The 24,495-nt window shown below is 40.3% G+C and overlaps 3 protein-coding genes across 7 annotated transcripts in view; 2 read left to right on the top strand and 1 right to left on the bottom strand.

The window, feature by feature from the left end:
* The window catches only part of tcf7l1b (transcription factor 7 like 1b), a 49,419-nt gene extending 41,080 nt beyond the window's left edge, over positions 1-8,339 (top strand). For 2 of the 4 annotated variants that reach the window (XM_088994720.1, XM_088994718.1), the window contains 8 exons: positions 3,071-3,206; positions 3,806-3,908; positions 5,279-5,362; positions 6,249-6,392; positions 6,491-6,650; positions 6,751-6,858; positions 6,941-6,992; positions 7,426-8,339. In XM_088994720.1, the coding sequence (XP_088850846.1) occupies positions 3,071-3,206; positions 3,806-3,908; positions 5,279-5,362; positions 6,249-6,392; positions 6,491-6,650; positions 6,751-6,858; positions 6,941-6,992; positions 7,426-7,901 (1,263 nt within the window). In that variant the 3' untranslated portion in view covers positions 7,902-8,339. Of the gene's footprint in view, positions 1-3,070; positions 3,207-3,805; positions 3,909-5,278; positions 5,363-6,248; positions 6,393-6,487; positions 6,651-6,750; positions 6,859-6,940; positions 6,993-7,425 lie in introns of all 4 variants that reach the window. The other 2 variants (XM_088994719.1, XM_088994717.1) reach the window with 1 other exon arrangement.
* Positions 8,340-11,188: 2,849 nt separating this feature from the next.
* tgoln2 (trans-golgi network protein 2) lies at positions 11,189-22,195 on the top strand. 2 transcript variants are annotated; one of them, XR_016114734.1, is made up of 6 exons: positions 11,189-11,384; positions 12,657-13,318; positions 14,725-14,808; positions 18,580-18,678; positions 19,061-19,479; positions 19,776-22,195. XR_016114734.1 is itself a non-coding variant. In XM_088994715.1 (4 exons), the coding sequence occupies exons 1-4, from the start codon at positions 11,336-11,338 to the stop codon at positions 14,885-14,887; spliced, it is 801 nt and encodes a 266-aa protein (XP_088850841.1). In that variant the 5' UTR covers positions 11,190-11,335; the 3' UTR covers positions 14,888-15,585. The 2 variants fall into 2 exon arrangements, 1 of the variants encoding a protein (XP_088850841.1); XM_088994715.1 differs by lacking the exons at positions 18,580-18,678; positions 19,061-19,479; positions 19,776-22,195 and adding an exon at positions 14,882-15,585 and having other exon boundaries at positions 11,190-11,384.
* Positions 16,508-17,364, bottom strand: LOC148899469 (dual specificity protein phosphatase 18-like). Its single transcript, XM_088994716.1, has one exon. It carries the CDS (start codon positions 17,263-17,265, stop codon positions 16,702-16,704), a length of 564 nt encoding a protein of 187 aa, XP_088850842.1. The 5' UTR covers positions 17,266-17,364; the 3' UTR covers positions 16,508-16,701.
* Positions 22,196-24,495: the final 2,300 nt, after the last annotated feature.

The raw sequence follows: 24,495 nt of genomic DNA, 5'->3' as shown, positions 1-24,495 counted from the left end.
GCCATGTTTAACACCAGTAAATATTTTCCTCTCTCCATCTGGCATCACCAGAATCAAAGTATGCTTTAGAAACTGCAGAAACCAGTTTGTATAAGATTTAAAAGGAGGAAACGGCCGGGCTCTCCTTAAAAATGGCAGAAAAAAATAGCACGGCAGAGATTTGCAACAATTGTAAGCAGCGTGAAGCAAGCGCGTGTATAAACTGTTCAATGCAAACCTTGTTCCTTTCCAGACCACGATGGAGAGACGAGAGTTTGGGAAGGGGGTGGGGAGGAATATTGAAGAAAGGTTAGTCTGGAGGAACAAGACTCTTTTCTTCCCCCCCCACACAACCCCTTCCCACCCCTTGACCCGCCCATGTGACAAGTTGAGCCAACAAGTGCTCTATTCAGCAGACAGCCAGAGGAAAACGACTGCGAGGCTGAGCATTGCTTAATGAAAGTAGACGCTGGTTGTTGTGAGCTTCATCATCATTGGAGTGGTAACGCTGGTCACAGATCTTGTTAAGAATTCCCATTTCTCAACGTGATGCAATACAGTGAAGTCTCGTTATATCGATATCGGTTATATCGATAGTACCGCTTATTACGATACTATTTTCATTTCCCTTGCACATTTTTAGTCTTTTTATGTATAATTAGTACCGTTTAGTACGATACCGGGTTATTACGATAATCCGGTTATTACGGTGCTCCTTTTCATCCCCCGCCGGCCATTTTTGTTGTTTATATCGATATATCCGTCGCGCCATTGGTCAACTTGGTCACGTGTCTTGTTACGTGAGCCGCCATCGGTCGCGCCATTGGTCGACTTGGTCACATGAGCCGCCATCGGTCGCGCTATTGGTCGACTTGGCCGTGTGACTTTGTCACGTGACACGCCATCGGTCGCGCCATTGGTCAACTTGGTCACGTGTCTTGGTTACGTGTCACGCCATCAGTCGCGCCATTGGTCGACTTGGTCAGGTGACTTGGTTACGTGCCCAGCACCCATGTAGCAGAGCCATTTTCATTTTCAGACGCTGGCTCGTGTGTAGCAGACGAGATTGAAGTGTTTGTGTTAAAAGGTAAAAATGGGAAGCAGAAGAAGATTGATGACTTTTTTAAATTGTATACATAATACAGTAAGATGTAAGCGTTGCAGTTTCCCTGTTGTGTTATGTACATGCCCACTGTACTGTATATGAATGCAATCGTTTTTTGCAACAATGTTTCTTGTTTTGTCTGCTGAAGCGCGATGATTTTGAAAATTATTAACATTCCATACTGTGTATTAAAGGACAGCCGATGTCACTTTTTATTCAAATGCAAATAAAAATGACTTCACGCCAAGACGTCTTGCATTGCTTGTGAATCCAAACAATGGCTTCAGATTCGGATAATATGCTTTCTTGTTACACATCCAGTTATGAATATGTTTCAAATACACTGTAGTTCTGAAGATTAAAGCATACATGTTTACAATCATTAAAGAATTATATGTGCCATTTTGAGGCAACATTGGGGGAACATCAAGGGAGCTAATGGCCAGCTCCGTTTCTTACATGGCGCTTGGCTGCCCTCTTTTGGCGGCTTTTGTTTAATGCAGTTTGGCGCAGGATCGGATATATCGATAGTCCCGGTTATATCGATATTTTTTCGGACTCCCTTGAATATCGATATAACGAGACTTTACTGTATTTATATTGAAAAATAACCATGCAAATGCTCAAGGAAAGACAGACTTTATCTCTGGACTTACAGTTCTCCACATGGTACTTGGAGTACTTTCGTGAGACTGGGGTCATACATAGTGTCTATTTCTCACATACTGTGTACAACAACGCGCTGCTGGCAGACTGAGTGGGAGATGATGTCTCCAGTTGTTGATCAGCATTCAGTTTACCTTTCCCTGATTATTTGTGGGTTACTTGTGTGACATCATGGTACTGTTGTTTTTTTCTGGTTCGGCTGCACAAACAGTTCTTTCCTTTGCTAAATGACTGTAATGGTCTTGGCATATGTCTGCAAGGCGTTTTAAGTGTTCTTTGGTTCTGATCCAGATTGCATCAGAGGAACAGTTGGACACATGCTGTGCATGAAGGCCTTTCACAAATGAGGACCTATTCCTTTGACTAAATGCTGACACTGTTTTGTAGATATTAAAGCATGTTGAAATACAGTGCCATGAAATACTTACTATTTGCCCACTTCCTGATTTCTGCGTTCTTTTCATAGTTATCGCATACAAAAGTTTCAGTTCATCAAACCAATGTAAATATCACACACAGATTATCCAAGGAAATGCAAATTGCCATTTCAAAAACCCAATACAGTAAAGTCTCGTTATATCGATATTCAAGGGAGTCCGAAAAAATATCGATATAACCGGGACTATCGATATATCCGACCCTGTTTGCATGTAATTTTCTCCGTGCGTGCATAGAAATAGTATCGATATAACCGGGACTATCGATATATCCGATATCGATATAACGAGACTTTACTGTATAATCTATTATGGCACAAAAAACCACACCCTGTTCATATATGGAAAAAAGGCCCCGCTTTGTTAAATCCGAAGTAACTGTGACGACCGACAGTTTTGGGAAACCCGAGTTCAATTTCACAAGCAAAACCGGAGCAAAGATTTGAATCCAATTTAGATGCTATGGTGTGACCGTAAATGGTGTGACCTTAAAAACCTCTTCATTATGGTGGAGTTGCCGCAATTCTGAGAAGAGTGGGCCAAAATTCCTCCAATGGCAATGTGAACAACTAACCAATTATTGTAAACCCTTTAGTTGCATTATTACTCCAATTATGCACAACAAATGATTAGGATCGGAGGGCAAATACTTTTTCACATATAGGGGCAGGTAGGTTTAGATTTTTTTGTGTTTAAAATTAGCATTTAGTATTTTGGATGTCCGATGTTTGTCTCTGTGTGAGATTAAAATTGGTTTGATGAAGTGACATTGAGAACACAGAAATCAGGCAGGAGGCAAATACTTTTTTTACTGGACCATATTAGACAAGCCAGTGATCAACTCCTAAATTTGGTCTTTTCTTCTTTGTTCTTGCTCCAACAGTCAAATAAAGTTCCTGTGGTGCAGCATGCCCACCATGTTCACCCGCTGACACCTCTCATCACATACAGCAATGAACACTTCTCCCCTGGCACGCCACCATCACATCTCTCTCCGGAAATACTTGACCCAAAGACAGGTAATGCACCATGGATGAAAATAATTCCATGGAACAATGTAAAAATGTGAATATACTACAACATATGTAACAAAATACTGTAAATATTATGGTTTGGTTTTGAATCTGTGTTAGTTATACTAAAACACTGGGTGCCCTTGAAGTAGATTGTGCTATGGCATTAGCACAATCACTGACAGCCCAGTTTTGAAGTTTAAAGTTTGGCAACCCAGCAGAAAAATACAACTCCAAATTTAAGTCACAATTTTGAAAAAGTATTCTGAACAATGAAAGAAAATGCGTCAGGTTCTCGAAATCGACACAAACCTTCTTATTCTCCTTATACTGAGCTAATGAACAAGATGTGTCCGCGCTGCAAAACAGTTGCTTTTAAGAGTGTGAAGGTGACTAGAAAAAGAAGGGAAAAACCATTTCGTTGGCCTGGTTTTCTTCAGTGAAAAATGGTTATTGTTGGAATCTGTTCTCAATACCATATCAATGAGAAGAGTTTTTTTAACCATTGAATTCCATTGGAGAATAAAGTCTCATTTTAAGAAGTATCTGAAGTATTTGCTGCACTTAAAACTATGTTTTTATTTTATTTATTTTTGCATCTGTAGGTATTCCCCGGACCCCGCATCCATCAGAACTTTCCCCATACTACCCCTTGTCTCCTGGTGCCGTTGGTTCTATTGCCCACCCGTTAGGGTGGCTCATGCCACAGTAAGTTTCCATAAACTATTAAAAGGAAAAAAACCATCAAAAACACATAATGTTTAGTGCAGTATTTATCTTGCTTTACAGTGTAAAAACAATCACCCGACTCCAAATAAATAGTCAATGTTCACCACTATGAGGTGCACTGTATTAAAAGCCTTAGTGTCAAAGAAGGGTGCTATTTCTGCATCTAACACATTCACGATATACAGTAAAGTCTCGTTATATCGATATCGGATATATCGATAGTCCCGGTTATATCGATACTATTTCTATGCACGCACGGAGAAAATTACATGCAAACAGGGTCGGATATATCGATAGTCCCGGTTATATCGATATTTTTTCGGACTCCCTTGAATATCGATGTAACGAGACTTTACTGTACATTGTATAATTGGATGAAGACATGGAAAAACCTACGCTCGCTTAAACGATACGGTAGCACACATGCACGTTACCGTATGTTTTTCAGAAAAGCAGCGGCTGGGCAAGTTTACAATCAAACAGGCCGGGTTCCCTCGCATCATTGTTTGAGTCAGTCTTGTGGCTGTGCAGCTCTTCAGAAATGATTCTGGCTTTTGCATGAGCTCAAACAACACTAGTTTCAGACACGTCAATCCACCATTCATTCACAAATTGTGGCTCCTGGAAACTTTACTTGGCCGTTTTAGTCCATTACTATGGCAAACAAACAACAGTAAAAGCCAACTTCACGTGTGCGTATCGAGACTGTACTGGTCCTCCTTCTTGTTTTATAAAACAAAAGTACCAGGCTTTATGGATTGGTTGATATGGAATTCTCTTGGTATTCATCGATTTCCATGGTCCTTGCTCGTTTTCAGTTTAAATTTTGCTTTGTAAGCACGGCTCTTTGATTTTCAGAATGTTATTTTGCACAATTCATACATCGGCACCTAAGGGGGACATGCCTTGAGCACGCTCTTTCACGCCCACACTCCCCACTTTACCGTCGGCCTGTCCTCTATAAAAGCAACTTGTGGACTTCAGTCTGTCAAATGGACTTGTCGTCGAAGTTACACATCAGCATTGATGGATTTTAGAACTTGGTGCTTACACAAGCCGCCGCACATTATTAGGCGCCCCATCCAAGAAGAAATTTATGGAAGAAATTTAAGACTTTTACGTGCATCTTAGAATCTTGAAAATATGGTAGTACTAATTCTAAGTTATCAGTTACTCACAGGAAAAGAGGAACATTTCTGAATGATTCCAGCAGTCATGGAATCGTATGCCATGGTGCTTTTCCACAAGCAGGGGATTTGAGTTGATGAGTGGAGGATTAGTTCTGTTGGGCTTGCTGTCAGCTGCGTGTGATTCACCTCACATTTCCATCACATTCTTTTATCTCCCAGGCAGGGCCAGCACATGTACTCTATCCCTCCCGGGGGATTCCGTCATCCCTATCCAGCCCTGGCTATGAATGCATCCATGTCCAGGTGAGTGGATCGAATTTAGTAACACTCCTCCCACCTTCCCAAAGAGATCAATATTATCCAGTGGAACCTTGGTCTTGAGCCAGTTGATGGAAAATCTGCACCTTGTGTGTGCGCGCACGTGCGCGTGTGTGTGTGTGTGTGTGTATGTGTGTGCGTGCTTGTGTGTTCAGTTATTTGAAGTATTTTACAGCAGATCTCGGCACGGTTCAGTTAAGTCTGCATTAACTATACAATCCTAATTAGGTAAAACCGTGAACTTCACCAGATCTCTTCCAAACCACCGACTCAACCTCCATAGATTCAGGCTGAAGCTGAGTCAGCCAGTGTGCATTTTAAAGTAAAGCTGCTGACTCTGCATTTCACGAAGGAGAAAAACAAGGCTTCATTGTTTCGTGTGTATCACGATGCATGCAACTTTACCAAAAGACCTAAAATTGAGGAATTGTCCAGTCTAAATCAAACAAGACCTCGTGATAGCTGGGTGATGGTGCCTAATTTCTTCCACAGAGCTTCATTGTATCAATCATTGGGAAAAACTGAACTGATACTTGAAAAAGGTGTTCTGTGTGAAAGGTTGTTAGAACAGTCTCTCTGGTCTGGAACATGGCAAGGAAAGTGGTTTCAGGTGTCACGGACATGCTGTCACCATGGAAGCAACACTTACTTTCTTGAGCCATTGCTGAATAAAGGGGTCTTTTGAAAAAGTCTTTATTTGAACAAAAAAGCGAGCATGTAACTCATTGTGTATGTCTATGAATGTAGTCTAGACAGTCACAGATGTAAGCTACTTTCTCGTTGAGGGGAGAATGTGGATTCTGGCATGTTCAATGAACATGTGGAGCTAAAGGACTTGTTTTTTTAAACTCCATTCCCCTTTTGTCCGTAGCTTGGTGTCCAGTCGTTTCTCCCCTCATATGGTGACCCCTCCACCACACAGCCTCCACCAGACCGGCATTCCCCATCCTGCCATCGTGTCACCAGCCATCAAGCAAGAGCCCAACAGTGACAACACGACCCCATCAATGCATGCGTAAGATGAACTAGTTTTCTGATTTGAAATCCCAGCAAGTGTTTTGACTCTAACGATCGCTTCATCACCATCATCTTTCCAATGTCTCGGATCAGCAGGAAATCTCCCATTCCTCCCAAGAAAGAAGAGGACAAGAAGCCTCATATCAAAAAGCCCCTGAATGCTTTCATGTTGTATATGAAGGAGATGAGAGCCAAAGTAGTGGCAGAGTGCACTCTGAAGGAAAGTGCTGCTATCAACCAGATCCTTGGAAGACGGGTAAGTGGCCCAGACAGCTGTAGAGTGTGTTTTATCTTTTGTCCATTGGGATGGTAACGAAACCTTTGATATATGTGTATGCTTGCTGTTTTTCCCACAGTGGCATTCCCTGTCAAGAGAGGAACAAGCCAAATACTATGAACTGGCAAGAAAAGAGAGGCAACTCCACTCCCAGCTATACCCTGGATGGTCAGCACGAGATAACTACGTGAGTAGGACAATTTCATGTGGTCTCGCTGTGTGTAATCAAAGCGGATTTGTGCATGTTAGCCCTTTTTTAATGTGTGCAGGGAAAACGGAAAAAGAGGAAGAGGGACAATAAACCTGACTCAAAACCAGAAGGTAATGAGTTGCTCCTTGGCTAAAGAAGTAACAAAGCTCACTTCAATGAATATGTAACGAATGTATGTGCTTGTGTTTTTTTTCCAATGTCCTCCTCTAACACTACCCCCTTGAATCTTTTCTTTAACAAGCAACTTATGAGGTACAGTGCCAATAGCGGGAGGTATGTCTGCTGTTGTGCCATATATGAAAATACATAATAACATCAATTGGAGCCCTTGACATCTGAGTGTTCAGTGCACCACGCTTTTCATTCATGTGTACAGGTTGAGTCATTTTTCACTCTGCAATGTGAACATTTCATTGCAACCATCTCCACTGTTTTAGCAATCACTCGTTGACTTCTATCACGGGCGGAATGGAGGGATGTGTACTACTTTATTAGGCCAGCATCAAATCCATTATTCAAATGCTTCCTTTTTGTGTTTGTCAGATTTCTCAATCAGAAGTAAGAAACAGTGCGTTCAGTACCTGCCCTCAGAGAAAATGTGTGACAGCCCGGCGTCTTCCCACGGAAGCATGTTGGATTCTCCAGCCACCCCTTCCGCAGCGCTGGCCTCCCCAGCTGCTCCTGCGGCCACCCACTCCGAGCAGGCCCAGCCGCTCTCGCTGACCACCAAACCGGAGGGCCGCATGCATCACCACTTCTCTGTACTTGGCAAAGTTTCGGGGGGCACATCTTCCTCATCCTCCTCATCGTCATCTGCCTCACTGCCGACCATTTCTATCCCAATTGGTACTTCAGGTAGCCAGTCGACTACACCCATCCTGACCAGGCCGATCCCCTTCACATCTCTGCACCCTTCCATGCTCTCACCCCCATCGCCTTTCCATCCTGCAGCCCTTCACTCCCACCACGCCCTGTTCCAGTCACAGCCCTTGTCCTTGGTCACCAAACCAACTGAATGAATCTGCAAAAACTATTTTCCTACCATTTATTAAGCTGTACAATGCTTTTCTTTCAGATAGGTAGCAAAGCAACCTTTTTTTCGAAATAAAGAAAAGGAAGAAAGATTATTGGTCAATATTTGACCGTCTCCTTTTCTCGATCTCTCAATGAAACAAAATGTAGTTTTTGTAAAGTTCTCTGCAGAACCGTTTTTTTGTTTTGATGCATTTATCCAACGAACCTCTTGTATAAAAGAACCAGTGTACATACAGTTTCTTTATAAAAACAAAAATCGAACAAAAACATATATCCTTCGTAGCCAAAATTTGATTAATTTTAGTGTTGCTTTTTTGTTTGTTGTTTTTTCCTTGAGCTGGCCAATAATTTTTCAGCCCTCTTTTAAATTCACTAGTGTGTGCCCCTTCCTTGACATGTTAAATAAACATTTGAAATGGTTTCTTACAGATAACGTTTTCCTGTTTTTCATGTTCAATTGATTTGATAAAGTTCATTTTTGGATTTTAATGCAGTTGGAATGAATGATCTCGTGACCACAAACAAGGTTTTATGAAGGAAAGTTGATGTTTGGTGAAATCCACACTCACACTGAATGAGGGTCTCAAACATTTTGTCTCTTTGTTTCCCTCTAAACTGGAAATGGCAAAAAATCTTGCTGATGCTGCCACAAGGTTTAATGTTTAATAAAGCACAATTAGGCAAACCACATTGGATAATGAAGACAAAAAAATAAGCCTGAAGTAAACACAAATAAATTAATAATGAACATCTGTTCCTTCTCAACATATAGTGTCCCATATCAGTGACACAAAAGGAGGTCAGCACTGTCCCAGCACAGTGAAACCTGCTCTGGATTCCTGTTCTACTTGCACTTTTACTGCATCTTCACTCACCATTTGGCGAGCAGCTTAGGCTTTAATTAATTCAGAGGTAATGGGCTGTGGCCCATGGGACCTCATTAGGTATTTCAATTAGTGAAAAACACACTAGCGGGGTTACAGTTTTTGGTGCCTTTGGAGGGTAAGCGTTATGCCAGAGATGGGCCAATTATGTTGGAGCAGGGGGACTGAAATGGACAAACACGGATATCTCCCAACATCATTCCTTGAATTCATCTTTAAGATCTAGTGGTATACTTTTTTAACTTTATTTTTTGGGCCATCTAGATAGCTGGCCCAATAAATATAATGCTAGTGAAAGCATATGCAGGGACTATTGTTGATATGATAAATAATATTGATTATACGTAAACAACTAGTCACGGCTATGCAATCTAATGTCATCCAAGAACAGCATTGTCTATTTAAAAAAATACAGTTAGAAAAATGAATGCACTGCCAGGGAAACATCGGGCCTTGGCGAACCGCACTAAGGAAAAGTGTGAAATGTGGCTGTGTGTGTGTGTTAAAATTGCTTAGAGAATTCTTTAAATGACTTGCTGAGGATTTATTTTTCCTCATTGACTTCCATCCATCCATCCATCCATCCATTTTCCGTACCGCTTATTCCTCATTAGGGTCGCGGGGGGTGCTGGAGCCTATCTCAGCTGTCTTCGGGCACAAGGCGGGGGACACCCTGAATTGGTTGTCAGCCAATCGCAGGGCACACAAAGACGAACAACAGTCACTCTCACACTCACACCTAGGGACAATTTGGAGTTGTCAATCTGCCTGCCATGCATGTTTTTGGAGTGTGGGAGGAAACCGGAGGACCCGGAGAAAATGCAAACTCCACACAGGGAAGCCGGACCTGGACGCGAACCGGCGACCTCTGGACTGTGAAGCCGTTGTGCTAACCACTCGACTACCATGCTGGGATGTAAAACACCTTACATTAACATTTGAAGAGTAACCTTATATCATCTCTCGGATACATTTATATGATGTCAATATTAATTACTGTACTGGTAGTAATTATGCTCAGTAGGGCACTTCAATCATTTTCAAATGCCATTTTGGATCATTTAAATATATCTAAAATATAAAATTAAGACACTTAGCAATAAATGATTTAATAAAATTGGCATGCTATGCAGAGTCCAATGAAAACAAGATGGAAAACAGAGCACACACTGTTAGTTTTTGTTTTTGTCTTATCTTTTGTCAATAGTCATCACAGGTGCCTTATGATTCAGAGGTCTGACAATGAGTTTTCTCCGGGTAATCTGGTGTCCTCTCACATTCCTATATGCATTGTAGGTTAAGTGAAGATTTTAAATTGTCCATGGATGTGAATTGTTTCCGAATGGTTTATCTGGTTTGTTTTGTGATTTGTTTGTGAGAGGTCCACGGTGCGCCCTGCCTCTCGTCCAATCAGGTGGGGATTGTCCGCTGCACACCTGCAACCCTCATGAGGGTAAATGGTACAGGGATATTCATCTTGTTCAACTGATTATGACTGACTAACATAGCATATAAAACATAAAAAAAAGCCACAAAATAAAGTTGAATGTTGGACATTTTACATATGATAAACAACATTATTATTAACATATCCACAATTATTCACATATTTGTTGGTATATCAAGGTCTGCAAAAGAAAGGGTTTATTTGGGGGATAGTCAGCAAATGGAGATGGAACAAAAGATACACACATGCATTCCAACACTATTATGCCCCTCGCTTCACAAAACCACACAGTCCTTTAACATAATTGCCATGTAAGATACATTGTTTGATAATTTCATTAGGAGCATTCACTCAATGGAATGAATGAGAAAAGACTGGTGACTCACCTGATCTTCTCCAGATGCCGAGCATGGGATGACACTATCACTGTGCCTTTAAGTCAGTTTAGGGAGTGCTTTTGCATTCTTGCACAAGCATTGCTGAACTCCCAAAGTTGGCCATTGTCAAAGAAACGGCTCCGAGCAACCATGAAAAGGACAGAAAATAAAATACAGGCCAGTCTTTAAAGGAGCGCTAATAAGTTTGAGATGAACTATTGTGAAAATTACCGACGGAAAGACATTGCTGTGCTGTATTAATGGCAAGCATGGGGGAAAACGTTTAAAAAAGATTCATGGCTATTACTTTTAAGGCTTTTCCTTTTTCAAACAACACACATTGCGTGAAGACATTCCCCTGCCGTAAAACAGAGTTGTCTTTCCCCACGAGGACTTGTGAAAAGCCCTAGCAATTTTCTCTTTCAAAACGGAGCTGTCCAAAATTGCGGTCGCGTGACAGTAGTGCCACCTAGCGACGGTTTGGATGCTTCTGCCTTTGTGCTCTGATGTCACTGATGAGCATTTTGCTTGCATGCCTGCCGGCGGAACAGGGCGCAGAAGAAGAAAGTGATGCGTACACGGAAGAAGGAGGGAGATTAAGATCTGGCACTGTCAAAGCAGTATGTCCCGCTTGCCGATTATAGTCAACAACGCGGATTTTAACATTCACTTTGATCTATCAGAGTAGTTTGCTTTTCTTTTCGAGCGCCATGAGATTTTTACCCCTCGCATGTGTAGTGTGTTCTTCCATGGTGATCGGTGAGTGGCTTTTTACATTGAAGTCTCGTCCTAATTACAACACTCGTCGGTTGAACCGATTGATGCATATGTAATCCCCGTAGGCAAGGAAACCAAACAAAAAAATAATTTGTTTAATCCAGTTTCTTGAACGTCGATGATCACGATAACAACGAGGTCAGCCATATAAATTGAGAATGGAATGACAATATTAATCGTACCAACACAACAAGAAACACAATTGTCTGTTGAAGTTGTTAGAACGTATTCCCACAGCCAAAGAACTCCTTCAAACCTGCAGTAATTCGTGATATAAGATTTTGTCAATTGATCGGGCTATTCTCTACGGCACCCTAAGCATCGTTAGGTTGTCTTTTGCACGTGAACATTGTGCTTACCTGTGTGTTTCTACGCCAAACAAAAGACACATTATTTATTTTAGAAATATTAATTTTCAATGCAATTACTGGCGTGTGAGATTGGATCACCCCCCCCCCCTCCATATACCATCCATTTACCATCACCCACTTGGCAAACAATGTTGGTTTGTACTAGGAGTGGGCATTCAAACAAATAAACTTGATTGGTGGATTGGCAAATCAATATTCATTCCAATTTAACGCAACCGAATGGATTTGAACAATTATATCTCTCTTGATATATATTCTTCTGGAGTGAGGATGAAATCAATTAATAGTGGTTAGTCACAACATTTACGACAATGTAGGCAGCGTAGGGGATGATGTAAGTGAGAGTGACTTCTAGATTCCCACATGACTTTGAACACATGCTGTATACTAAAAATATCAGTTTTTCATAGTTATAAATTTAAAGGTACTAGACTAGACCGACATCCAACTTCCAAAAATAGCAGGACATCGCCAGACAAATACACAAAGAAAAACCCAGGATGTGACTTGTTGACCTTATTGCTCTGACCTACTACATTCACTTATTGACTTTAATATTAATCCTTTAATGCAATCTGTAACCTGAGAACACGATAAGATGTCCACTGTAACTGCTGTCCCTCAAAGGTTTAATGTGGCTCGTCAGGGCACAAGTTCTGGTAATGTGCAGGCGTGATTTACCCCATTCCGCAACAGGTAATTGCTACAAGTTGTCAAACTAGAACATGTTAAATATATCATCAGCCTAAGAAAGTCCAGTCAAAGAACCTGTAAAAGGACAACATGTCATTATCAGTTAGTGGACTGAGGGAAAACAACTAAAAACTAATTTTGGTTTGTTTAGTTTGGAAGGTCAATAATAATTGTATTCATTTTTGTGAAGGTGTCTTTGTTCCCCCAAGCACTCAAAATGTCACACCTGATCCAAAGGATGAACCCATTGGCCATGATGTCGTCCAGAATCCACCTGAAAATAATAAAGCCCAGACAGACTTAGGCTCAGGGACTCAGGCTAAACTCCAGGAAGAATCAGGAGGGAAGCAAGAGGAGGATAATCAAACTAAAAATGAGGCTGCACTTGAGAAGGACAAAAAGCAGCCTGAAAATGAGAACAAATCAGAAAAGCACCCCGAAAAGGGTTATAAATCAGAAGAACAGTCTGAAAAAGAGGATGAATCAGAAGAACAGACTCATGAAGAGAACGAATCAGAAGAACAGCCTGAAAAAGACAACACATCAGGAGGAGTGCCTAAAAAGACAACAAGACAAGAAGACATATCGACAGGCGAGCATACAAACAAGTACGAATCAGAAGGAGAAGCTGCAAAGGACAAATCAAAAGGAGAGCATGGCAAAAAGTCACAAACGCAAGAACCTGCCAATGAGGCAAAATCCGGAGGAGATGAAGCAGCTTATAAAAAAGTCGGAGGAAACAATCGGTATGGTGGAAGTGATGAAGTAGAAAGTAGTCATTTTTTTGCATACCTGGTCTCGACAGCAGTGTTGGTTGCGGTGATTTACATCGCCTACCACAACAAGCGTAAGGTATGTAGTTTATGAAACTCTTGATTCTCATTGATGTGTTTTTATGTTTACTTGGTCGCAACTGCAATTCCCACCTCATTATATGGACAAACACGGCTCAAATGTTCAGCATCGGATACACTTGGAATTTAAAGTACAGTGACACCCCGGCTTACGAACGCTTTAGCTCACGAACCTTTCGCCTTACGAACATTAAATTCGCGAGAATATAATTTTGGCATACAAACTAGCTTTCAGCGGACGAACCAAACCACACAGCGCCACGGTGGCTGGTGGACTCGTTTTTGGCGGATGAACACCAAACCACACGGTCAAACAGTGCCACGGTGGCTGGCGGACTAGTTTTCCACACCCCCTTTGAGTGCAGACGTGGTTTGCTATCGAGTGGAGTACTTTTGCTATTATGGGACAGAAAAAGACCCCACCACAGGCTAGTGTTAAGCCGAAGAGGACATAAAAGAAAATTACGGTCGAGCAGAAGATGATCATCAAAAAACACGAACGAGGTGTGTGTTTGTGTGACTTAGCGTCCCAGTACACGAAGTCGATCATTGCTACGTGTGGCGAAGGGTTTTTCTGTGTTGTCTAAGCAACGGCCTCAGGCAATAGAAGAGGACTGAAAACATCTGTTGATTTGGATTAAGGAAAAGCAGCTAGCAGGGGACCGTGTGAATGAGGGTATTGTCGCAGAGAAAGCACGGCAACTTCACTCTGATATCATCAAGAGGCAACTACATCAACGACCATCACAAAGAAAATAAAAACGGCTTTATTATACTGTACAGTTTATTTCTTTAAATACACTCCAATAGCACATTTATTATACGTAAAATAAGGTATATTTTGTGTCGTTTTATGGCTTATTTAGTAGAAAATTACGTTTTATGGGGACCTGGGAACGGATTCGTCTCATTTTTAATGGTTTCTTATGGGAAATACATGTTTGGCAGACAATCTTTTCACCTTACATACACTTTCTGGGAACCAATTAAGTTCGTAAGTTGAGGTATCACTGTACATCTTTTTTTCATTTTTTTAAAGAAGTACTTCCACAGTGCCTTCAGTCTGGGTTTTGATTGACTTTGTGTTTTTGGTCATTTCAAGCTAAGTTTAATGCTTAATGAAACAAACTATTGTCGCTCCCATTAAACATTTTCAATGGTGTACGGGTGGACTTGCAGTGCCAAAGACTAACTTTATTCATGTAGGATATGAATTTGGAACACAAGGAACCTGAAAGCGCACTGCGATGTTATGCTTTAATAAGAACGTTTTGAAGTAAAATGTTTTTTTTTAATTATTCAAAAATATGAAGCAATTGTTCCATGTCAGTCACCAACCTATTGTATTTCATCCAATACTAAGACGGTTCTATTTTGCCCCCCCCCCCCCCCCCCCCCCACCAGATAATTGCATATGTTTTGCAAGGAAAGAGATCCAGATCTGCTCGTCGACCAAAATCAACAGACTACCAAAAATTGGAACAGCAGGTATTTTATTTATTTGAATCGTTTGTGTTTTCCTTCCTTGGTGTGAACGTTATGAGATCATTCTTTTTTTCAGATTTAATCATATGCTGTTGCCTTGAGACATCGAATCCACTGTGAGATGAAATGAGCATTTGAGCCGCCATGCATTTGGTTGTATTCTGTAGATGGATGTGTATTGCATGACCATACGGATGACACTGTTGCCTTATTGATAGAGTAAAACGCTGTGCTCCTTAAATATGCATGCGTTTTTTTCGCACCTATGTCTTGATTCCACCTTGATGATGAGAAACCATGACTTCAGTAGCAAATGAAAGCTTTATTTTCCGATGTTATTTACTTGCGTTGTTTGTTTGTACAGCTATGATTGCACTGTCAGCCAAATAAGAAACATATATTTCCCCAAAATGTTTTCTTTCATACAGAGAAGCGTATAGGAAGTGTTGTCATTCACAAAGTCTGGAAACGAGCAAGACTCCATGATGAAAAGATACCTGAAAGCAATGTTTTATTGAATGAAAATGTTTCATAACTGACAAATGTAGTTACTTTGTTAGTGAGAGTTGATTTGCTGCTCCTTATACAGTTTATATTGAAATTGGTCATGGGAGAAGAAACAAGGTGGCACATAAAATCCTGTGTGCACTTGTTGATAATATGCCCCCACCCCCAATCACCCTTTAAATTGTTTTTTCCCCTCCTAGTCTAACTCCCCCTCCCTTTTGCCTGGTATAAGTTCTGATCAAAGTGAATAATATGAATAAATATTTTTTTAAATCCCAACAGTCTAAATGCTTTTAAATCCAGGCTTAAAATTATGCTCATTTCCCATACGTCAGACAGAACGTGTTTTTAAAATTCCGTTTTCCAAAAACCTTTTCTTTTTCTCTGCGCCATGTAAATATTAGAAATGTCTAATTTCTTTACATTGCTTTTCAATCTGTAACTTTAGAACTGCCTTTAAATGTACCTTAAATTATAGTATGCGATTTATATTTATTTACATTGTGTGTGAAATGTGCTATAAATTCTATTTTTACTTCTACAAAAATCTGATGCCGCCTAGATATACTGGTAAATGTCTAAATTATGCGATTTTGTTTTTATTAAGCCCTTGATAAATATCCTCATATAATATCAAGTCTTCACACAATTTTACTGCAGTTCCTGAAATGTTTGAAATGCTTCTGTATTGGATCATGTTTTCAGACTATCCTCTTGTAAATTGCGCTGCTTTTCTTTCAATATTCTCCCACTTGCTTTAAGTCAAAATTTAACTATTTATTTTCATTGGGAAAATGATTAACAAATCACATAAAAGTTAGAGATGTATGAATGGTGAGGATAAATAATACAAAAGATACTCTTTCATTGTGGTAAATGGAATATTGTTTCACTGTATTCAGTTTGAAAAGGAACACCACATTACATATGGCAGTGATCGTTACAAATGAAAAAAAACAAAAACAAAACCTGTGTTTCTGTAAAGACATCGTTTTCATAGGCTCAAATGTTAGGAATGTCATACTGTCCACAATACATGAATTTTATGATCTTTAAAGGCGTGCGTTTTTCTTGTCACCCACATCATATACAGGAAACATGATCATAAAGTAGGCCGTGGTTATTATCATAAAGTAGGCCGCTTGACACTTGACACAATTTTGCACAACCTGTTGAACAACTTTGCGAAAACCAAACAATGCATGATGCATCATGTTAAATTCTGTCCGATAGTGTCCATTAAAGAAGCACGCTTTAATGTAGCTCTGAAATTGCACAAATATAGGTCATAAAGTTTACAACAAGCACGCGGTATATATTCAGTATATTAGTATCAGTCGCGGATTTAGCAAACGACAAAGCCTCAATCGCATGAGAAGCAGCAGGTTGTCAAAGTGGCATCATATGTCTGGCAGCCTCTTCATACACATCAGGTATCTCTCCCATGGAAGACGACACAATCTGAACAGACGTGGACCCACGAAGCTTCTCCTCATACTGGATTAGTTGCTTCCAAAAACCATTATTGGGCCTCGCCATGGGTCGACAGGTTTTGACCCGAGCGTGAGCCTCCATCAGAGTCACACCGTGGTGCTTGACGAGAAAAGCCATGCAGAGTGCAGTTGAGCGACTCACGCCGGCGGTGCAATATACCAGCGTGCGACGGTGGTCGCACGCTGGTATATTGCTCTGTGCTATGTGGTGTATTTTATCCGCCACCTCGTCAAAGTGGTCCCCAAGTGGGCTGGATGGTGTGTCAGACAAGCGAATGTGAATATACTCCACACCGTGAAGAGTGACACTGCTGCATTTAGTCTCCGTGACGTTTATGATGCATGTTATTTTGTTCGCGCTCACCAGAGAGGCGCGACTCGCCGCTTTGCCGTTACTCACGTAAAGATTTTCTGTGACTCGACACAGGCCAGAAAGACCTGCAACGACCGGCGGATGCATCAGACCATCAGTCAAGATTGTATACAAGATGTATTTGAGTTACTTTTGACTCAACCAAACAAGCCATGCACAAGAAAAAACGCAATACGACAGTACTGGCTACTTCCGGTTATCAAGGCAGCCGAGAGGGGCCAAATTAGTGTACGATGTCGCCCCCAAATGGGTGACAACGTTCTCAACATAGCCCACGTGTAAAATAAATTCTCCCATAAAGACTAAAACTGAAGGGAAAGGTCAGGCTCTAAAGATAGTCAATTAAAAAATAGTTTTGTCAATTCTACCAGTCAATAAATGTTTACTTTTCTATAACAATACATTTTAAAAATCAGAGCATGCTTTTCTTAGTTTTACACTCAATCAGAATATGCTCTCGTAATCCCCAGTACATTATAATGCCATAACAAAAACATATCTAACTTAATAATCATACAATATTTAATAATATGTATTAATTAAGAGTTAGACTGAGCAACAGGTGGATTTATTTCTTAAACGTGATAGCTATAAAGCACAGTGCATCATCAAATCCATGTTGCACAAGTTTTTTATGGGTCAAATTAAGAAACGAAATACGAAAATAACGTATGTACTGATATATCACAAAAAGTAAAGCCATTTTTAATAAGTGTCAAAAATACATGAAATCACTGATCACATTTTGCTGCTGACCAATGTATATACAGTACATTTTGAATTGTTATCAAAAAGTCATCAGAACAAACAAAAAACTAATTAATTAATTTAATTAATTTAATTTAGACACTGTTTCTCTCCTGATTTTTACAGACAATTGAGACATAATGTAATGGATTTTTAATCTTCTTCACAATATCTCATTTACTATTCCTTTTGTCAGACTTGAGTTGTGTGTGTGTGTGTGTGTGTGTGTGTGTGTGTGTGTGTGTGCGCGCGCTTCCTTCATCGACAGAGGGACACGACCATTGTCAACACCTCTATATTTAAAAATATACAAATTAACTGTGTCACAAAATGCCTGCTTTTACTCCTGTACAACAGTAGTGTTTCATGTGGCTGGGGGTGTTGAGACCAGCAGGTTGCCCAGGAAACAGATGGTGGATGAGGGACGCACATACAATAGAGCCCAAACCTGTGGCAGCAGCTGGGGAGCGGCTCCACTGACTTATTCATGTCAGCGTCGCCCCTCACAACCAAGACGGTCCTTTGTTTCGAGACATGACCACATTATACAGTGCTCCAAACTGGGTTGTGCGCAGCTGCTCCCGGCACTCCCACTTAGGCTTGCAGTAGCTCCGCGGCTGAACACTGTGCTGCCATCTTCCTCTTTTGCTGCAGGGAACAAGATGGTGCAGGTTTTTCATGTTGGACACTTCCGTGAGAGGTTTATGACAATCACGTCGGCATTGTGGCAGAAGTGCAACCTACAAATGACTGGTAAGAAACACATCCATGCTATATATTGATATATTTGTAAGCCACATTGTATCGTGTATGGCGCAAGAAGTATGGTTCATCTTTTCTCGAATGAATAACATTCATCATCGTTCACTGTGACTTCAAAGATAGAATCCACAATGATTCTCCTGTTTGTGGTTGTAGTGGGTAATCATGATTGCTTATGTGTTTTCATATCAGCATTGCGCTCAAGCTACTGTGTAACTGACTTCAAGGCTTCTTTTTATTTGCCAAATTAAGTGACCTAAATTCAACACAAACTTTGCCTGCAGGTTCGTGGGGAAAATGCTGCTGAGATAATGAGGGGAAAATAGTTATTTTATTTTATTTTATTTTAATGTACTTATGCTGTGATTTTTAGGAATTATGGTGCTAGGATCTAATCTAATCAACCTCAAGGACTGTTGACATGGGATCAGTTCTGGCGACCGGAACAACAGCTGGACAGGTTATGTGTTCAAGGCTCTGTACTCTAAATAATGAAACTAAGAGAGAGGCATTTTTTATATCTTGCAATATTAGTCCATTTTAACTCACATGATCCTGCGAAACATTTGCTGCAGTTGGTACTGATGTTTAATTTATTTATTAAATTGTGGATGAAAAACATCAAGGAGTGGCTTGAGGGACTGCAGGTTTTTGTATGTTCAGTACAGCTTTGTGTTGTGTTTCCATGCCAGTTATATGGATCGACACCAGTTCAGGTCTCAGTTTGGACACATTGTGCGCCTGTGGTGATGACATCGCTTGAATGGCTCACTCTGTGCTGGCTCATTGATGGTAAATAATGCATTTCTGTGTGAATTAAATGAAGATGATTTTTATAATCCCACTCCCTTACATGGATCACTCACGTTTTCTCTTCTGAGAGTGTGACATGTATGTATGTATGTGTGTATATATATATATATATTACTGTGTAAAGGTCATTCTAGTCTGGAACAGCACAGATGTGTTTCCATATATCGCTTATTATAATGAGAATTCTAACATTATTGTATATGTTGCTCACATTTCAAAATGTACAACTACAAGTATTTTCCCCCACACTTTTATTGTTTCATTTTCTCCTGCAGGATGATACTGGACCGAGTACCTGCGAAACTGCGCCTTAAAAGGGTGGATCAACATCTAATACTTTTGTGTGTCAGTGAACAATTCATTTGAGAGATCAGATCTTTTTATCTAACAGAATGAGATGAGATTATGTCCTTTGTTTTTCAATTAGGCGTGCAAATCCCAAACTATCTGTGTCAACTATGTTTTGGCACAAAAAAAGCCATTGTGGCCACAAAACACTTTATGGTGTGCTTTGTGCGCTCACCTCCATCTGTTGCCATGGTTACCTCCCCTAGTAGTTGCTCTCTTTCTTCTGTAAGAACACAATACATTCACCAGAAGGCAATCATTATTGAATAACTCACAGTTCAAAGCTGCTATTGATAAGGCCGGCACACGTACACGCTTTCCCATGTTTTCAACCAACATTTTTAAAAAGTGTCTCTAACCTAGAATATTCTATAGTCACCTTTGGACATTCCTTTATGCCCTACATTAGATCTGAGATAATATTCATGTTACTAAAGCTTGAGTGTGTGTGAACGCACGTCTGTATGCATGTGCAATATTTCTGTGTCTTTGCGTGTCCATGTGCATGTTTATTCAAAACTTCTAGCTGCTGAATGCACCAGACCCTGAACAAAATATTAATGAATAATTATTGTTACATTTTGCCCTAGCGGCCAAATGAAGCTATACCAATAACCTAAATCGAATCAAGATGGAGGTTCCTTGTGAATAATTACAAGAATACCACGAAAGAACTAACCTGTCGGAATCCTAAAACAAAATCCATCATGATAATAATTTTGCTAATTGATTTCTACAGAGGTCTGGATTATACTAACATTATCTTCCTAACAAGACTACTTTTTGCTAACAGTGTGATGACTACTAACCTGTCTGCTCAGTGCTATTGGCTGGCCTCACAGTCAGTGACTAACCCTCTGCTTTATGGCCACAAACACATACGAAGCCTCTCTTGATCCTGCAACCCCTCTGCTATGAACTATTCAGGCTGATCATTACAGAAATCGAAACAGAAGCTGAGTGCATCACGAAGGGTTTCAAGATTTGGGGAGGAAATAACACGAGCCAGAAGCAGGAATGTGGCTTATCAAACCTGGCTTGACCACAAAGTCCACAAACATCTTGTGACTGTTGCATTGCAGCATTGTGTCAAACTATGGGCTCAAGTCAGAGAATCATAGGTGTGTGACTTTGTGTGCACCGTGTGGTCAAGCTTTGCAGGTGAGTGAGTGCCTTCATTGTTGTCCCCGAGGTCAATATAACTAACACCCTCTGATACTAACAATGGCACGGCTGCCGAGTACTAACACATCTGCTCTGCAAATTTTGAAAATTAAGTTCATACTTACAAAATCAAATTGTTTTTTTGTTTTTGTTTATTAACACAATAGAGCATGGCCTGTATGAACAAGAATTATCTTTACAAATTATAAATAAGGTCTCATCATTTGTGTAACAAGACGGGTTTCCACAAGCTACTATCATTCTTGGAAACACTTGTATGACAAATACTAACCAAAAAGCTGAAAATAACTAACAAACTAACCTACTAACTGACTAACAAGGATACTAACTCACGTTGAGCTTGATTACTGAGTCAGTCATCGTGGCATCATGTACTATTAGTACAGATGCAGCACATATTGAGCCTGCTGTCAAGGTTGAATGTATTTTAGCTGAACGTGTCCACAGATGGGTGAGTGGGTGAGCACATATGTAGGATGGTTACTGTCTATCTCTTTGATTTATCCATCCAAAAGAATATTTTGAGTCAACTGTGAAAATGGAATGCAAAATGTTGTCACAATATACTGTAGACAATAATAATGCCCCATATTTTAAGAGAAGAATAAAAAAAAATGGGTGACTCTTTCAATTGCTTAAAGAGCCCATGACATCATTGTTATTCAACAAACTGACAATAAATACAAAAGTCATGTAATTAAGATATTTTACACATCATTTTACTGTCCAGTGCACTGTCTATGAAGCCACGCTCTCTGCTTTCAACAAACATTTGGGGAGTGACCACATGGTATATCACCAATCATCATTCTGTCTATTATGTGCCTGCCTAAATGGACTATAAAACAAAAACACATTTTATAATGTTTTTGCATTATGTAATAAACAGATGAAATATGTTTTGTAGCATTAAGGTAAATGGTTGTACTTTGTGAAACTCATGCAATCCATGTTGCTCACAGACAAAAGAATGACCATTTGTAAAATCAAAACTCCTTTGCAGATGTAGAATCCTTAGCTAAAGCTTCCATTACAAAGGCACGCGATGGAGTGCAGACTGCAAATCTCAAAGTTGGCAACACCGCACTGAGTAATCCAACTTAAACTGTACAGTATCGAGAAGGTAAATTACAGTGAGCCACCCATGCCAACAAGCGCTACGAGGGCCCACTTCAAAATAAAAGTCATTATTTACAAGCTTTTATTGTCAAGTTAGCTTTTGGGTTGGATGCATGTCGCATTATGAGTGTATTTTCAGGTTCTTTGATATGTCTAAATCAGGGGTGTCCAAAGTCGGTCCTCGAGGGCCGCCGTCCTGCCTGTTTTCCAGCTCTCCCAGGAGCAACGCACCTGATTCAAATCATCAGGACCATTTTGATGCTGCTTCAGAGCTGGCTGATGAGCTGATCATTTGAATCAGGTGTGTTGCTCCTGGGAGTGCTGGAAAACAGGCAGGGCAGCGGCCCTCGAGGACCAACTTTGGAAACCCCTGGTCTAAATAAAAGAGCCGCATGTAAAATCCCGACAGTGCCTAAATTTGAGAAGGACCTGTCCTCTATACTGATGCGTCCCTGCACAATTTTAGCAATTCAAGCAAAGTAAAGAAGCCAGAACCTCCCGACGGTTAGGCAAATATGCTACCCACTATTTATTTGTGCTGACCAAAAACAGTTTTATGTAGATTTAAAGGACAACCGACATCACTTTTTTTGTTTCCTAACTGACATCAGAAAAACATTTTATCGCATCTAAAATGCCCAAAACATGCAGTATGATATTTTTAGTCAAATGCAAAACACCAATAAAAATGACAAAGTGTAAATCTGCAAAAAAATGAGCTGCGAATTGGGCATTTTCAGAAGGTCCTGCCCCCAGTTCGTGACGTCACGCAAAGACGTCTTGCATTCCTCGAGAATCAAAACAATGGCTTCAGATTCGGAGAATATGCTTTGTTTTTACACATCCAGTTATGAATATGTTTCCAATAGTTCTGAGGAGGAAAGCATATGTGTTTGCAATCGATTAAAGAATTTATTCCGTGCCATTTTGAGGCAACATTGGGGGGAAATTTATCACCAAAAAGAGGCAGAAAATGGCGACCAAGCTCCGTGTGAGGAATTAATCAGCCCGTTTCCACAGGCTGATTAATTCCTTCCATGGAGCTTTGTCGCCCTCTTTTGGTGCTACACGAAGTTTCCAGACCAGCCAAGTACAGCCAAATGCATTGACGTGATGGAAGGACTGCTACAATGTGTCCTTTTTTCGGTTCAGTGACGTAACGTACGGACTCGTCATCAACTCAAAAACAAGACTTCCGGAATATTCAGCGCGAGTCTTAAAATGTAAAATATAGCTATATGCGGTGGAATCTTTGTAAAATACGCTCAGTAGAAGTCATTTGAAGCCATTTTACAAATTATGGACACAACTTGTCCGGAGACGTTGGTTGTCCTTTAAGTTCACTCCCTGCTTTTGTTTTTCTTAACATATAAATTAAGAACCCCTGCCAATCGTCACGTTCCGACGACCCATGAGACCCATGAACCTTTTTGTGAAATAGCTTCGCAGCTTCCGAGATCATAAAACCAAGATTTTGTTGACTCGGAAACTGCACTGGAATGTGCGCTTTCTATGACAGGTAGACTTAAACAACGTGGGAACGGCAGGTGTGACAGCTTAAAAACATTTTAAACCTCCTGATCTAGCAGGGTTGGAAGATGACGTAAGAGGCAAGCAACAAAGTACAGTCACGTTTAACAACGTTTCAAATTCTGTCGTTTTGGCAGCGAGGCAATGAGCAATCTTAAAAAGCACTGAGACAGTACAAACACAGAATTAGTCGCACTTTAAAAGAAGTTGGATAAACGTTTATGTGCCTTCAATCCCTCGCTAAACATTCTCCTTTGCACTGCATGGTGACAACATGCTTGACGTAAATAAGATTCCATTTGTTGATGTCCTATACCTGCAATCAAACTTTACCAACATTTATATGAGCACATCTACCTTTGTGAACTTCACCTTCTGCAAATATTCGAAAAATCACTTCAATATTGTGGATTTTATGAGTTCATCTTTCTCTCTGTAGACCCTGACTCGAGTTTGACAAGAATATTGCATAACCGTCCATACATTTCAAAATATTATGGTGATCCTTCAAATACAATACAATACAATACAATAATACACAATACATATTGAGTGATATAGCGCTTTAACAGCAACAGAAGCTGTAACAAACTTAACAGGAATGCCAAATACTATTGTGGTGTATCCCTCATGAAAACAATGTATGATGTCAACTTGGCACTAGGTCGATCTAATACCTTAATACAGGGGTCGGGAACCTATGGCTCGCGAGCCATATATGGCTCTTTTGATGATTGCATATGGCTCACCGATAAAACTATATACATATTCTCGTTTTTTTCGCCGTTGATTTCCCGTTGGGGCTGCAGTTGG

Source organism: Hippocampus bargibanti, linkage group LG04 (genome assembly GCF_051943395.1).
Source record: "Hippocampus bargibanti isolate YZ-2025 linkage group LG04, ASM5194339v1, whole genome shotgun sequence".
Lineage (NCBI taxonomy): Eukaryota > Metazoa > Chordata > Actinopteri > Syngnathiformes > Syngnathidae > Hippocampus > Hippocampus bargibanti.
This window is presented reverse-complemented; position numbering and strand designations above follow the sequence as displayed.